A 17,070-nucleotide genomic window follows, 5' to 3' on the forward strand; every position below is an offset into this window, starting at 1 on the left:
AGACCATTCTGGAAATGGCTGGAAACCAGCCTGGAAGTGGCCAAAACCCCTTTAAAACCAGGCTGGTCGACCAGCTAAAACCAGCCAACTAGCCTAGGCTGGTTTAAGCTGGATTTTTCAGCAGGGACATCACCAACACGTCACCACTTAACAATCGGATTGTAACACTTTGTGTTCTGAAAACAATTAACACCAACCATTAAACAAAATATTGTCACCTCATGTTATATTGTAAATACTGTCAGCAGCATTTTGGAATAAAAAAGAAATACTCTTTACAGAGAGCAGCACGGTGGTGCAGTGGGTAGCACGGTCAGTTGGCATTTCTGTGTGGAGTTTGCATGTCCTTGCTGTGTTGGCGTAGGTTTCCTCTGGGTGCTCCGGTTTCTCCCACAGTCCAAAAACATGTGGTATAGATGAATAGTGAATAAGCTAAATTGTTCGTAATGTATGTGTATGGATGTTTCCTAGTGATGGGTTGCAGCTGGAATGGTAGCCATTGCGTAAAATATATGCTGGATAAATTGGTGGTTCATTCCGCTTTGGCGCCGACCCCAGTTTAATAAAGGGACTTAGCCGAAAAGAAAATGAATGAATGAAACTCTTTACAGACAAAAACTGTTAATCACATTTCATAAATGAGGTAAAGAAACTTTTGTATGATTCTACTGGCCCATTCACACCAACCATTATAACTGTAAATATAGCAATAAGTATATTTGCATCCACACCTTAAAAAAAAATCTATTTTTAGTTGCTATTCATTCTGTATTACCCCCTTATAACCAGCAGATGTCCTCAGTGTGCTACTAAAGCATAGGACAGGTGACTATAAAACTAAACAAAACAAATGTAGCGTTCATAGTGAGTGTAGTGGAATGGCAACAACAAACGATTTCCCCTAGCATTTTCAAACGAAGGAAACTCTGAAAATATTACTGAATACCTGAGGTAGGCTATGTTTATTTTTATACTTCATTTTGCTAACTTCCATGAATTTTGCTCATTCTTAGCATGGTATAGCCTATTGCTTTTTAGATTGTAATTTGCTTTAAATGGCTCCTATTTAACCTCTTTTACAAGATGCAAGTCTTGTGGTGTCTCCGGAAAGTGTTTTGTAAAGTTTGAGCACAATAGCATGAAACAGCACGAGTGACAGAGACAGACATCGGGTCTCAAAACTGCTAGGATTTGGATGCTATTTTAACATCTGGAAATTTGCAAAAAAGAGACTTCTTGAGTTTATATCACTACAAAATGACTGTGGACACACTATACTTACAGACAATTCTGTGCATTCAGCATCTAAAAGTTGATTTGGCATCATAGGTGCTCTTTAAAGGTGCGGTAGGTGATTGTCTTCAGGAACATTATTTTTTTTGTTGAGCTATTTGAAAATCTCTTCACATTCCAATAGTAATAATTAAAATAAATTATCTAAATGTATTTGTATACTAATGTTCTGTTTTAAAAATATTTTAGTCACACAAAGCTGATGTAGATTGTGTTGTTTTAAAAATGGGTTATATGCACAGAAGTGTTGTTCAGCCACTGAAATCTTTCGGTGAAAGATTGATATGACTATTTTCAATTTCATAAGGGACCTTTTACAGCATCGATAATGTAGATTTTTATTTAGTGTAACAACAAAACATTATTGAATAGCGCTAATCCACCTAGCTTGCTTTACTGAGGTGAAGTTGGTTTTATAATTACATTGGTTCATTTTTGAACGATAAAAACCTGTGATGCAGTATTAATGTAAACAGGACCTTAAAAGTTTGATCTCTTTCCATGTTGTAGCTTCTCATGGCTGATCACAATCTGCAGTCTGAGCAGGTTTGTGATTGTCTCGCCTCTTCTCTCTCTTTCAACACAGTTGTCACATAAACCACACTGGTGGTGTAATTTGAAAATGATTGGGTGACAAATCTAAAATGTTGCCAAATATGCAAAATTGTATGAACAGACGTAGGAACTGGCTTAAGCAAATTTAAAAATGTAAAGTATATGTGAACCAACTTCCTGACTAAAGGTCACCGTTGTGCTTCAATAACAATATGTTTTATAAAACAATAGATTAATGGGGATGTTTATCTTCATGTTTACTTTAATTTCTAATAGTTTGTATCGGTTTTTTTTACATTTGTTTCCTTATATCAGGGGTATTGGTCTTGAAGGCTGAAGTCCTGGAGAGTTTATCTCCAACTTTCTAGTTTAACTAGTAAGAGCTTGGTTTGCTGCTTCAGTTGTATTTGATTAGGGTTTGAAGTAATCTCTCCAGAACACCAGCCCTGCAGGACCGAGTTTGGACACCCCAGCCTTATATGAATACTTTTAACTTAATGCTTTGTTTAGGGCAAGAGGCTGATAATTTGACACTGCACAGGCTGACACTGTTAAACGATTGCCAGAGTAATTGGCAGTTCATTCCACTGTGGCGACCCCTGATAAATTAGGGAATAAGCTGAATCTATCTCACTCACTTTCCTTCAGCTTATTCCCTAATTTATTAGGGGTCGCCACTGTGGAATGATCTGCCAATTACTCTGGCAATTGTTTTACACACCAGATGTCAGGGGTAAGATGGAGAAGGAGGCATTAAAGATGAATCCAAAGAATCTTGATGAACTGGGAGTTCTGCAAAAACGCTTTCTTTGCCATTCCAGATGACTTTATTAATAAGTTATTTGAGTCATTGCAGAGATGTATGGATGCAGTCGTCCAAGCTCATGGGAATCAGACTATATTAATTCTTTTTTCACTGCACCATGACTTTATATTCTATATTGGACATTATTTCTGTTCAGTGACAAGACTTTTGTCTATGCAAAGTCAGACCTTACTGTCCTAATTAAATGATTAAAAATCAAGACATGATCATATTTTATTTTGTTAAAATAAGCATAATCTAGAGGCCTTTGCCTTTTATATTACCCACTTCTGATACCAAATGATCAAATAGAAGTCAAGTTATTATTTGTTGTACCTCATACTCAGGCCCGTGCCGAGACCTTCCAAGGGGCATGTGCAGGTTAAACATTTTTGAAGACCTAGGGGGGGGGGTATCACTGGGTCACTTCAGATCATTTGGAAGGGCACTTTCTATCCAAGAATAAAAAGGGCATGTGCACTGCACAGGTTGAGCCCTGTGTGTGCACGTGCCTGCTAATACTTGGATGGGCGACAACACTATTGTCAGGTAGTGTACATGTGACCACATAATTTAATCTATTTTCTTGATTCTGGTTGCTTGCCCAAACAGGGCTTGAAGTGGAATGACAGGCATCTGACATTATATTCATTACAGTGTGTGTATTTTTTCGAAAAGTGTTACTTGTTAAAAATGATTTTGATCCTAGTTTTTTGCAGGAACGTAACAGTGAAAAATGAAAAAACTGAATAGAGCATCAGTTTGTCTTGGGAATGACAGATACAAGTCCTGCACAGAGGCCAGAGGGATTTTGAGCCATTGTTCTTGCAGAAATGTGGCCACATCACTATGGGATTCTGATGGAGGAAAAGGTTTCCTGACTCGCTCCTCCAAAACACGCTAAAGTGGCTCAATAATTTTTTGGTCTGGTGACTGTGCAGGCCATGGAGATGTTCAGCTTCACTTTCATGTTCATTAAACCATCAACTTCAGGATTTTTTAACCACAAGGAGCACATAATCCTTCAGAACAGTTCTGTAGTCCTTGGCATTGACGTACCCTGGGCCTAGGGAATGCCACGATATTGCTGCCCAAACCATCATTGATCCACCCCCATGCTTCACTCTGTGCATACAACAGTCTGGGTGGTACGCTTCTTTGCGGCTTCCCCACACCATAACTCTCCTGGATGTGGGAAAGACAGTGAAGGTGAACTTATCAGAGAACATTACATGTTTTACATTCTCCACAGTCCAAGCTATTCACTGCTGGCTATATATATATATATATATATATATATATATATATATATATATATATATATATATATATATATATATATATATATACACACAGTTGAAATCAGAAGTTTACATACACTATAAATAGGCACATAACCATTTTAAAAGAGTCAGATGTTAATGTGACTAAACGTTTTCTCTTTTAGGTAAGTTAGGATTATCAAATTTGTTTATGTTATACTTAATAGCAGAATAATGAGAGAGAGAGAGACTTTTGAGAAATTGTTATAACTTTTCTTGAAAGTCAAGTTTACATACAATAAGATTATTATGCCTCTGAAAAAGCTCAGATGATGGTGTCAAGGTTTTAGAAGTTTCTGATTGGCTAATTGACAACATTTGAGTTTATTGGAGGCACAACTGTAGAATAGCATTTAAGGAAAACCTCAAACACACTGCTTCCTTGTGTGACAATATGGGAAAATCAACAAGCCAGAATCAACAAAAAAGCCAGATTACAATTAGCTAAATTACACAGGAAAAAAGACTAATTTTTGGAGACATGTCCTGTGGTCTGATGGAACTAAGATTGAACTGTTTGGCCATAATGACCAGTGTTACATTTGGAGGACAAAGGGGAAAGCTTACAAGCCTAGGAACACCATCCCAACTGTGAACTATGGGGGTGGCAGCATCATGTTGTGGGGCTGTTTTGCTGCAGGAGGGACTGGTCCACTTCACAGCATAGATGGCATCATGAAGAAAGAACATTATGTAGAAATACTGAAGCAACATCTTAAAATTACCCAGAAAATTAAAAACTTGGCCACAAATGGGTCTTCCAAACACACCATGACCCTAAGCATACTGCCAAGTTAGTTAAAATGGTCTTTAAGGACAACAGAGTGAATGTTTTGGAGTGGCCATCACAAAGCCCTGAGCTCAATCCTATAGAAATTTTTTGGGAAGAGTTGAAAAAGCTTGTGTGAGCAAGACATTTCAAGAAATTTCTTCAAACCATTGTGAGAAGTTTGTGGAAGCATACCCAAAACATTTGACCAAAGTTATAGAGTTTAAAAGCAAAGCAACATAATAATAATAATAAAAATACCAAGGAAATGTATGTAAACTTTTGACTGTCTAGAAATTAATTTAAAAATTAATAAGAAATTAATTAAAAAAGTATTTAGCAAATGTAAATGATTTAGGTAATTCTAACGGACCTAAAATAATAACCGTCTAGTATGATTTACCATTACACATTTAAAAAAAAAAATGGTTATGTTCCTTTTTTTTGAGTGTATCTAAATTTCTGGTTTTAACTGTACACTGTCCTAAGCCACTATTATTTTTACAAAAATAAAAAAGAAAGGTTTAAAGTCTGTAATTTTTTATATTTTTTGTAGCATGTCAGTTTAAAATATAAATGTACATTTTCAAACATTTCGACATTAATTGTAATTATACAGTGAAATTACAAGGAATCAGACAACAGCCAGTGCTCCACCAGTGATCTGATCTGATCATCTTTCTGTCTGTCTGGAATAACAAGAAAGAAATGGAACAAAGAAAATAAAAAAAATAAAAAAACTTTGGCAACATCTCACAGATGCTCAACCTGTCAATATGTATCTTTTTATGCCAGATTTTAATGCTAGATTCTCTGTCATCTAGCTGTGCTGGTACTCCTCTGATAATTCTGCCTATAACATTTTTTTTCCACAATTGCTAAGACACTAAACTACCATTCTCTGAACCAAATACTCAATGGCCTATAAAACAAATTCGGACGATTAGACATCATTCACCTTTCATGGAAAAAACATTCTCACTACTAGAACACAACAGTAAACACAAACAACAAAAGTTAAACACTGCTCAAATGTCCTCATTCACACACAAACAGGCTGTCCAAAATATAAGCTTGTTCTCTAACAAGCTACTGTAACTATACAAAATATGAGCTAAAATAGACAGGTGCATTCAATTTTACCTATGGATGGAAACTTTCTGAGTGGGAAAGGAACAATTTAAGGATGAGAGAGCAAGCTATAGACAGCTCAGAATGTAGACAGTGTTGAGGCAGAATATGTTGAAATTTTTCCAGTTGCATTGATTCTAAAAGTTTTTTTGACTCCAAGTTAATAACTTTTTATTAAGTTTTAATTAGGGGGCAGCACGGTGGCACAGTGGGCACAGTTGCCTCACAACCGAACAAGAAGGTCGCTGATTCGAGCCCCAGCTGGGTCAGTTGTTGTTTCAGTGTGGAGTTTGCATGTTCTCCCTGTGTTAGTGTGGGTTTTCTCCGGGTGCTCCGGTTGTACATGCGGTACAGATGAATTGAGTAAGCTAAATTATCTGTAGTGTATATGTGTGAATGAGTGTGTATGGATGTTTCCCAGTGATGGATTGCAACTGGAAAGTCATCCGCTGTATAAAACATATGCTGGATAAGTTGGTGGTTCATTCCACTGTGGCGACTCCTCATTAATAAAGGTACTAAGCCGAAAAGCAAATGAAGGAATTCATATTTTTTTTTAATTTATAGGTCTGGGCAACTCAGAACTGGAAAACACCCAAACACTCTTGCATTCACACACACTCACTCATACACTAAGGACAATTTTGTTTACTCAGTTCACTTATATGGCATGTGTTTGGACTGTGGGGGAAACTGGAGCACCCAGAGCGAACCCACATGAACACGGGGAGAACTTGCAAACTCCACACAGAAATGCCAACTTATACTTTTTTCTGTGTATGCATTTTTAAGAATTTGTGTTCTCCATTTTAATGTTGTCTGAATGATCTGTAGTTGTGTATGTTGACTAGCTTTAATAGGAAACGTCCTTATTTTCATATTTTCCTTCTGAAGCTAAGATTTTAGATTATTTAACTGTATTTTATAAATTAAAAGGGCTTTATTTGAAACTATTTTAAATGATATATTTCGCACCTGTTGTTTTTAATGTGGTGTAACGCTCTACTTAATAGCTGAATGTGATTTTCTTTTTCAACAATATGGAAATTGTTCTTTTTATCAGTGAATATAGTGGTTTAAGCAAATTGAATTGTGTTTTAAGCAAATTGAACTGATGTATATGAGCCTGACTTCTCCGAAATTTCACTACAGGGTCCAGATTTACAACCAATGGTTCATTGTAAGCCATGCTTCCATGTTACTCATTCCTTTTGGCCTTTATTAATGTCGTTTCTTGCTTAGAATCAGAGTTCAGCCTGAAGGGAGATTACTTATTAGGTGGGCTTTTTCCAATACATGAAGGTAAACCTGCAACACATCTGTTCACCCCAGAAGCCATTGAATGTTTCAGGTAAGAACTCATTTTTCTGCAGTAGCATTTCTTTAATTCACATTCACACAAAGTCACATTTGTGAATCAAATATCGACTTTAATCCCGCTTATGTTTTCTAGATACACTTTCTCAAAATCTGGCTATCAGATGTTGCAAGTGATGAGGTTTGCAGTTGAGGAGATTAACAACTCCACAACTCTTCTTCCCAATGTTTCTCTGGGCTATGAAATCTTTGACCACTGTTCTGACACAAAGAATTTCCCTTCAGTTTTAAGTTTTATCTCAAAAAATGGATCGATAAAACCTAAAGTAAAACTCAACAACTACGAACCTGAAGTTATTGCTTTAACAGGGCCATATGGAAGCACAACCACTATAACTATTGCACCGTTGATCACAATGGACCTTATTCCACTGGTAAATATTTACTTATTATTTATTCAGTTAAGGTAAGACTTTATATTTTAAAACACATATTTGAGATGCATATTATTACCATAATGGCTATTTATTAGGTTCTTTATTAGTTAAGATCCTTTAACACTACCATTAGCCCTTGTGCACTGTTCAAATTTACTACCCCTTTGTAATGTTCGGGATAAAAACATCCACTAAATTAAACTGCTGTAAAAGTGCTGCTCACTTTTTCTAAATCTGTTAATCAACCTCAGTTTTTTTCATTACAGGGTTTTAACTCTTTAATTGCCAAATTCTCTAATGAAGTCACTGATTTGGTGAAAAAAAGGCACAAAATGACTAATTTTCGTTATAAAAAGTAATTGTGGACTGGATTTTTTTTCTTTAATTTTTTCGCGTAGGTTTCCCCAGTGTCCCCCGGTTTCCTCCCACCGTCCAAAAACTTGCAATTTAAGTTAATTGACTATGATAGATTATAAAGCATGTTTGGCATGCTGTCCTGGGAGAGAGCCCTAAGCTCATAAGATTCTCGAGCCCGGGGGCTCCCTCCCATTTGCAAGGTGAGAGGGGAGTTTGAGCTCAGGTAGATCTTGAGAACTCCCCTGCTGTAGTAGCTAATGAACAGATAGTGATCGCTCTAAAGAGATAACTACATACTAGGAGCATGTCTTTGGTGCTGATTTGGATTAATCAATTAACTTAAGTTGCATGTTTTTGGATGGTGGGAGGAAACTGGGGAACCCGAGGGAAACCCACGTGAGCATGGGGAGAACAAGTAAACTCTGCACAGAAATATCAGCTGGCTTGGTAAAGACTAGAACCAGTGAAGTTGTTGCTGTGAGGCAACAGTGCTATAACCACTGGGCCACCGTGCCACCCATCCAAGAAAGGAGGAGGAGTAGGGGTGGAAGGGGGGATTTTTAAAAACGAAGATGGCTGTTATATGGAACTTAGGGTATTTATAGTGGCTTAGGAATCATCTGATTGGTGAATCATAAATTGAATTATGCTGGACCGGCTGCAGACAATCATAAGCACGGGATCCTCTCGAAATTAGTTTATAAACAAACTTAACTTATTTGTATTATTATTTTATTGATTTTTTTATTATTTGTGCTCTGTTCTATACATGTAGATGAAAGTTGTTAATCAAATTTTTCCTTATGGTAATTGTGTTATATCGCAATTTTTTTTAAAAAGAAAGAAAAAAAGCAGTTTTTTTCCAGTTGAATAAGACATTTTACATATAAAAGATATTTTACATCCATATATTTCATCATTAAGGATTCTGAAAAAATAGCATGAACATCTCGTGTTGTTTCGTTCTCGTGAACTCAATCTCATGTCTTGTCTCATCTCGTGGTTTTAAGCGTCTAGTCATACCCCTAGTAATTTACAATAATACCCCTGACAATAATAATAGTAATAATACATTTTATTTGTAATGCGCTTTTCTTAAACTCAAAGTGCTGCAAGGCAAAATACTACCAAAACAAGGCAAGCAAAACAGCACAACAATAAAAGATGCAATAAAACAATAAAAATATGAATAAAAAGTTAACAAAATCATCATCTTAAGTTAAAAGCAATGCTAAAAAGGTTAGTCTTAAAACAGTCCAGAGAGGCAGCATTCCTAAAGCTGATGGGGAGTGCATTCCACAGCTTAGGCGCATTGTATGAGAAAGCCCTCCCACCCATGGTCTTAAGTTTACAGCGTGGCTGATATAGGGCAAGTCCTGATGCAGAACGAAGACTGCGGTGGCGAGAGCCACAAGATCACAGATGTAGCCGGATGCTAGCCCATGCACTGATTTGAATGTTAAAATCAAGGTCTTAAAATCAATCTGTTATTTAAAAGAAAGCCAGTATAATTGTTGTAGCACAGGAGTAATTTGGTGATGTGATGATGTGTGTGTCAGAATCTGTGCAGCGGAATTTTGTATATATAATTATGTATATATATATATTACAATCACTTAGGTCACACAGGTCAAACTTAGAAAAGACCCATAATACAATTCAAAATACAGAAAACTGTTAATTTACAGATATTTTTAACAATGTGTACTGACAACTACCTTGCTAATTGTGATATTTCTGAAGGAAACTGTCAGTTATTGAAGAATATCTGTTTGCTAATCTTAAGTGTTACCTTTTTGTCTTTATTTTAAGAAATACTGCAATAAACAGCATCATTTTCTTCTTCTCCAAAGGTGAATTATGGAGCTTCCAGCTATTCGTTGAGTAATAAACTCATGTACCCGTCTTTTGTAAGAACAGTGCCCAGCAACAAAGACCTGATACATATGATTATTCAGATCATACAGTGGTTTGGATGGAACTGGGTCGCCTTTCTTGGTGACCAGGATGATTATAGTGAAGATGGCTTAAGGCTGTTTAACACGTTTATAAGCAACTCTGGCATTTGTCTGGCCTATCAAGAGGCTTTGAGCCAAAAGACAAACTACAGTCTAACGTTTGAAATGATTGATATGCTTAACGTCAATGTCATCGTTGTTTTTGCTGAACAGCAGTATGCCAGCAACATTATCAAAGCAGCGATAGCAAACGACGTTCGTGACAAAGTATGGATTGCGAGTGAAACATGGTCAATGAATCAGCAGCTACCAAGGGAGCCAGGGATTGAGAAAATTGGTACAGTCATTGGCATTACAGAGCGATTTTTGTCGTTACCTGGATTCAATGAATTCATCTATAAAGAAAGGCGATCAGTTGATGATGCTGGTCATAATCATGGTATGGGTGAAGTCAAAAGCCAGACATGTAATCAAGACTGCGATTGCTGCACATTGTTGACTGCAGAGGAGATTATAACTGAAAATCCAACATTCACTTTCGGTATCTATTCGGCCATATATACCATAGCTCACGCACTGCATAAAGTCCTGCAGTGTGACGTGAATGTATGTGACAAAAACACAACAGCTAAGCCTTACATGGTGAGTAAATTAATCATAAGATTTCAGTATCATCATTATGTTACTTCAACCTGGGCTCATTCTGAAAATGTACCACTATATACATTTCTGGAGAGCGCCAAATATGTCCCAGGAGCTAAGTTTTTTTTTTTGCAGATTTAGTTTTTCGCGAATTTACAAGAGGCCGGTGGATACGATTTCAAATTTCTCTCGCTAGTGCCAGTCGCACATGCTGTGTAAATCCACCAGAGGCCACTGTCGTAATGACTAACCGATCGACTCACCCACCCTCTTCTTTCCCTAAACCCCACAATAATGTTGTCAAAAGCACCGATAGAACCGCTCCCCACTTCCCCAAACCCAACTAAAGTTTTCAAAGGCAATCTAGAAAAAGAAAAGAAAAAAGCCCTCTGATTTTTAACACATTTCCACCACATGCTCACCCTGTTATTTACTTGTTTATTTTATTTTTTGGCTTCTGTTTTTGTTTTACTTGACAAAACTCGGACTCGAACCTCATCATCGTGGTCAACTCCTCTGTGCGTCTCAAGTCTGCCAAGGTAAATGGCGAGCTAACTGGACAAACTGTTAGCAGCGGGAAAGCTGTCCATACGGAGGTTAGCGGTCGAACAGCATACGAACAGCATCATACCGCCCGTTGTGTTCATTTTAAAGACGAAATGCAGCCATACGTACTTCAGGCTACATATTCACGACCTCCAGAAATGTATATGCTTTCAGATTGGAGCCTATGTTGCTCTAATTTATTTTTTATTTTTTGGCCATTTTAGCTTCTTGAACAAATAAAGAAGCTGGATTTCCCACTCAATGGCCGTCAGGTGAAATATGACGCAAATGGTGATCCAACTATCAGCTTTGCGATCATACTCTGGCATACTGAAACAGATCCTCCACATTTTGATAAAGTGGGCATGTTTGATACATATCCTGAAGTAACTTTTACCATCAACAACACTCTCTTGCCCTGGCATAACAATGTAAGTTTTCTTTTGGGAAAATATTTGTCTAAACAGTTATCCGACTTGTTTTGATGTTAACCTCACATTTTTTCATTCCACAAAGGTTCCTTTCTCAAACTGTTCTGCTGAGTGCAAGGAAGGATTTGCAAGGGAACACGATAGATTTCATACTTGCTGTTTTCTGTGCAAAAAATGTCCACGGAACAGCTATGTGGATTATACTCGTGAGTACTTCAAGCTATAAAATTGTGTAACATGTTAGCTTCTATCTATCTATCTATCTATCTATCTATCTATCTATCTATCTATCTATCTATCTATCTATCTATCTATCTATCTATCTATCTATCTATATATATATATATATATATATATATATATATATATATATATATATACACACTCACAAGCCACTTTATTAGAAACATCTGTCCAACTGCTTGTTAGCGCAAATTTTTATTCAGCCAGTCACATGGCAGCAACTCAATGCATTTAAGCATATAGACATGGTCAAGACGATCTGCTGCAGTTCAAACCGAGCATCAGAATGAGGAAGAAAGGTAATTTAAGTGACTTTAAATGTGGCATGATTGTTAGTGCCAGACAAACTGCTCTGATTATTTCAGAAACTGTTGATCTATTGGAATTTTCACGCACAACCATCTATAGGGTTCACAGAGAATGGTCCAAAAAAGAGAAAATATCTAGTGAGCGACAGTTGTGTGGGCACAAATGCCTTGTCAGAGGAGAATGGCCAGACTGGTTCGAGCTGATAGAAAGGCAACAGTAGCTGAAATAACCACTCGTTACAACCGAAGTCTGCAGAAGAGCATCTCTAAACACATGTCCAGCCTTGAGAGACTACAGCAGCAAAAGACCACATCGGGTGCCACTCCTGTCAGCTAAGAACAGGAAACTGAGGCTACAATTTGCACAGGCTCACCCAAAATAGACAATAGAAGATTGGAAAAGTGTTGCCTGGTCTGATGAGTCTCGACTTTTGACATTCGAATAGTAGGGTAAGAATTTGGCGTCAACAACATGACAGCATAGATCCATCCTGCCTTGTATCAACGGTTCAGGCTGGTGGTGTAATGTTGAGGGCAGGGCCGGTGCGGCCATAGAAGGCGCACTAGGCGGCCGCAGTATAGAGAGGGCAGCATCCGCGACACCTCCCCTAACACCCGCATCCTCAGTTATGTCCACGACACCTCCCTCAGCACCCGCGTGTCCTCAGTTATATCCACGCATAGGGCGGCAGAATGGAAGTCCGCGACACCTCACTTCATTTTCATAACCGGCGACTTTCGTTTTCACATTGAGGTTGAGGGCGGCGTGATCGTCTTCTGCCTAGAGCAGCAGTTCAGCTTGCTCTGGCCCTGGGTGTGGGGGATATTTTCTGGCACACTTTGGGCCCATTAGTACCAATTGAGCATTGTGTCAATGCCACAGCCTACCTGTGTATTGTTGCTGACCATGCTCATCCTTTTATGACCACCGTGTAACCATCTTCTCCCAAAGTGAAATCAGCATCATGGATGTGCAGATGACGAATCTACATCAACTGCTTGATGCTATCATGTCAATATAGACCAAAATCTCAGAGGAATATTTCCAGTACCTTGTAAATCTATGTCACGACGGATTAAGTCAGTTCTGAAGGCAAAAGCGGGTCCAACATACTAGTTACTGGCTCTCTAGTTAATAGTAACGTGTACCTAATAAAGTGGCCGGTGAGTGTATATATATATTAAAAAAAAACTTTAAAAGGTTAACTATGTAGCTCATTTTGAGCAAAACACAATAATCTGAAGTAAAAAGAAAAAGAAGTTGTGTAAATTGTACTCAAATAACATGACTGAAATGATATTAAAGGTGTTTTTGTAACATTTTTTAAAGGTATATGTGCGTTAACAGAAAGTATATGTGCGTTAACAGAAACCAATGATAAAACAAATCACATTGAGTGGTTCTGCTTAAATTAGTTGCTTAAATCTCAACAAAAATTAACAGATAAAATGTTCTAATTTCTTTTTACCACAATAACCTAAAAATGATCTGATTATGGAATAAATCACGTTCACACATTAAAAAAATACTTTTGCTACTTGTTTAAAATGAGCTGAAACAAAACAATTCTTAAGTTGTTTTTGGGACAAACTAATTGTTTTATTTTCATTCCACTTAAATTTGTAAAAATGTTAACTTAATTTAATTGATTTGTGTTGGGACAACATGGAGGAAGTGTGTGCAATCCAGCAATTTTAAAGTGCAAATTGCAAGTCAAGATTTTTTGTCAAATTTTACGTTTGTTGAGATGTATTATAAAGTAATTTTATCTCATCTCCCAAAAATACCGTAGACTATAAAAGTATTAAAGCACAACTCTAATGTACACCATATATATATATTATATATATCGGGCTTATACTAGAAAAATGCATGGTGTACATTAGAGTTGTGTTTTAATACTTTTATAGTCTATTGTACACACACACACATATATATATATATATATATATATATATATATATATATATATATATATATATATATATATATATATATAAAATAAAATAAAAAATTTCCCAGAGATGAGTTGTGGCTGGAAGGGCATCCGCTGCGTAAAAACTTGCTAGATAAGTTGACGGTTCATTCCGCTGTGGCGACCCCGGATTAACAAAGGGACTAAGCCGACAGGAAAATGAATGAATGAATATATATATATATAGACTTTCATCAGGAGAAAAAAATATTATAGGCAATACTGTGAAAAATTCCTAGATCTGTTGAACATAATTTGGGAAATATTTGAAAAAGAAAAGAAATTCACAGGAGGGCAAATAATTTTCAATCTTCAACCGTATATATATATACATAATGAAAAGTAACTAGTAGCTATTTACTTGAGCAATTTTTTCATCAGATACTTTTTTACTCTTACTCAAGTAACTTTATTACGATTATTACTTTTACTTAAAGGTGCAGTAGGTGATTGTCTTCAGAAGCATTTTTTGTTGTGCTGGTTGAAAGTCTCTTCACAGTCTAATAGTAATGATTACAGTAAATAATCTAAATGTATTTATATGTATTTTTATATTTTGGGTAAGGTATAGAACAAAAAATGTTCATCCAATTAAATAGAGTCGGGCCGACATCTCCCATAATTCTGATAAGTAGCCCAATCTGTCTGTCAGCAAATGCATTTGAACAACTGCGCAGCCGTTTGTTCGCAGCTCCGCCGACCACCGCGTGTTCACGAGAGAGAAAGCATGTGCGCGCGATCGGTAAAAACCTATTTAAAACTTTTTAAAAACCTTAATCAATATTGGAGTTATCTTTGCATGCTGGAGAAAGGATGCCACAATGTATGAAGGATTTCTCTTAGACCGGTAATGTTCTGTTTTAAAACTGTTTTAGCTTCACGCAAAGCTAATGTAACGTTAGAAATGTTGTTACAAATGGGTTATATCTTCACAGAAGTGTTGTTCAGCCACTAAAATCTTCCGATGAAAGATTGATAAGACTATTTCAGTTTCGTAAGGGACCTTTTACAGCATCGATAATGTAGATTTTAATTAGTTTAACAACAAAACACAATACCGCTATTCCGCCTAGTCTCTCCCTATATCGTTTACCATGCAACTCTAAATATTTGCTCTGAAATAGCATGTCAGTTTGGCTTGCACTCCGCCGGAAAAGCACTAGTAACTTTTAACACATGAGAGAGGGTTCTTTTGCTGTGCTCGTGTTTCAGGAGGCGTGGCTCTAGACGGCAGGGGTGGGACTGTGATTCAGAGATTTATGCTAAGCTGTTAGCATTGTGGAAGATCACCTACTGCATAGCACTTTTACTTGAGTATAGATTTTGGATACTTACCTCTACCCACCTCTGCATGAGACTCACTTACATGACTTAAAATAAAAAGCCTATAATCTTTCCTAATTTTACCACCACCACACAGATCCGCTATTTTTAATTATTATTTTACCACGGCCCAGCCCTGCTTAGTTTTGTCTTAAGTTTAGGCTTTGTCATATAAGCTGAGCATACAGACTCACGTACAGCTCTTGATGTAGTCTGAAATTCAGGATTTCCCTTATAAAAAAAATAATAAATAAATATATAAAAAATTAATTAAAATAATATTAATATTGTTTTATATAATATAATTTAATATATAAAATAATAAATAATTTTAATTAAAATTTAAATAAATAAAAATAATTATAAATGTGTGTATTTTATTAATGTATGAACTTGTTGGCCTCTCTACCCACCTCTGCTTTGCTGTTTTTCAGGGGACCCCTATACATGTTTTCCATGTGCTGAGAGTGAATGGTCTGATGAGGGCAGCACAGCCTGTAAGAATCGTTCTGTTGCCTACCTCCAGCTCACAGAAGCCTCCTCCATCACTGTCCTGTTTTCCGCCACATGCCTTATGACGGTCCTCATTGCCATATTTGTCCTTTTTGCCTGCAATTACAACACACCGGTGGTCAGGTCTGCTGGCGGTAGCATGTGTTTCTTGATGTTAGCATGTTTGATCATGTCTACCGTAAGCGTGTTCTTCTTCTTCGGAGAACCAACATTTGAACATTGCATCCTTAGAAATGTCATATTTGCCTATTTCTTCTCTGTTTTTCTTTCCTGCATGGCTGTGCGCTCCTTTCAAATTGTTTGCATTTTCAAAATGGCTGCCAAGTTTCCTAGCATGCACAGCCTTTGGGTCAAGCACAATGGGCAGTGGCTCTTTGTCGGGTTTTTTTCAATCATTAATATAGTTTCTTGCATGCTGTATATGACTGTCTCACCTCCCAAGCCCTTCAGAGACTCGGTAACCTTTAAAGATCAGCTCATTCTCAGCTGTGAGATTGGGAACACTGTAACTATTAGCATGGTTATGTTTATAGCATGGTTTCTCGGTTTCCTTTGTCTCGTGTTTTCGTACATGGGAAGAGATCTGCCTAAGAATTACAATGAGGCAAAATCGATAACCTTCAGTCTCATCCTGTACTACCTGAGCTGGATTGTGTACTTCACAACATACCTCATGCTTAAAAGCAAATACATTCAGCTTGTTAATGCGATGACAGAGTTATCCAGCATTTATGGAATTCTCTTCAGCTACTTCATACCAAAGTCTTACATAATAATATTCCAACCACATAAGAACACTCCGGCATACTTTCAGACATCTATTCAGAGTTACACCCAAACCATTAGTAGAACTTAAACCACAAAACAGCGTTTATTTCCTGTCCAAATTAAACATGTGTTTGCTATACCTAGAGGCTGTGTTTGGATTTAGAAACAATGTTGTGAACACTCAGTCTGGGAGTAAGCTTAATAATGTCATTAAGTTAGATTCTTCACTGTCATGTTACCTTTAAAAAAGTGTCTAGGTTTCATTGTGCATTAAAATGTTGTTTGTTTTAAATAGATTTATGTTAAAGGGCACCAATTTTACCCATTTCACAAGATGTAAAATAAGACTTCAGTGTCTCCAGAATGTGTCTGTAAA

General features: G+C 36.9%; 1 protein-coding gene across 3 annotated transcripts; it reads left to right on the top strand.

Moving 5' to 3' along the window:
* Positions 1 to 807: 807 nt before the first annotated feature.
* On the top strand, positions 808 to 17,070 carry tas1r2.2 (taste receptor, type 1, member 2, tandem duplicate 2). 3 transcript variants are annotated; one of them, XM_087263863.1, is made up of 8 exons: positions 808 to 951; positions 1,804 to 1,839; positions 7,118 to 7,226; positions 7,329 to 7,626; positions 9,840 to 10,586; positions 11,357 to 11,563; positions 11,649 to 11,769; positions 15,848 to 17,070. In XM_087263863.1, exons 4-8 carry the CDS (start codon positions 7,357 to 7,359, stop codon positions 16,780 to 16,782), a joined length of 2,280 nt encoding a protein of 759 aa, XP_087119989.1. In that variant the 5' UTR covers positions 808 to 951; positions 1,804 to 1,839; positions 7,118 to 7,226; positions 7,329 to 7,356; the 3' UTR covers positions 16,783 to 17,070.

This window comes from Danio rerio, chromosome 8 (genome assembly GCF_052040795.2).
Source record: "Danio rerio strain M-AB ecotype USA chromosome 8, GRCz13ab, whole genome shotgun sequence".
Lineage (NCBI taxonomy): Eukaryota > Metazoa > Chordata > Actinopteri > Cypriniformes > Danionidae > Danio > Danio rerio.

Excerpts from the sequence above, each read along its gene's own strand:
- tas1r2.2 (XM_087263863.1), top strand. The coding sequence starts at position 7,357 with ATGTTGCAAGTGATGAGGTTTGCAGTTGAGGAGATTAACAACTCCACA. Across the intron at positions 7,627-9,839 it reads CAATGGACCTTATTCCACTG|GTGAATTATGGAGCTTCCAG; the intron begins GTAAATATTTAC and ends TCTTCTCCAAAG. Across the intron at positions 11,770-15,847 it reads CAGCTATGTGGATTATACTC|GGGACCCCTATACATGTTTT; the intron begins GTGAGTACTTCA and ends GCTGTTTTTCAG.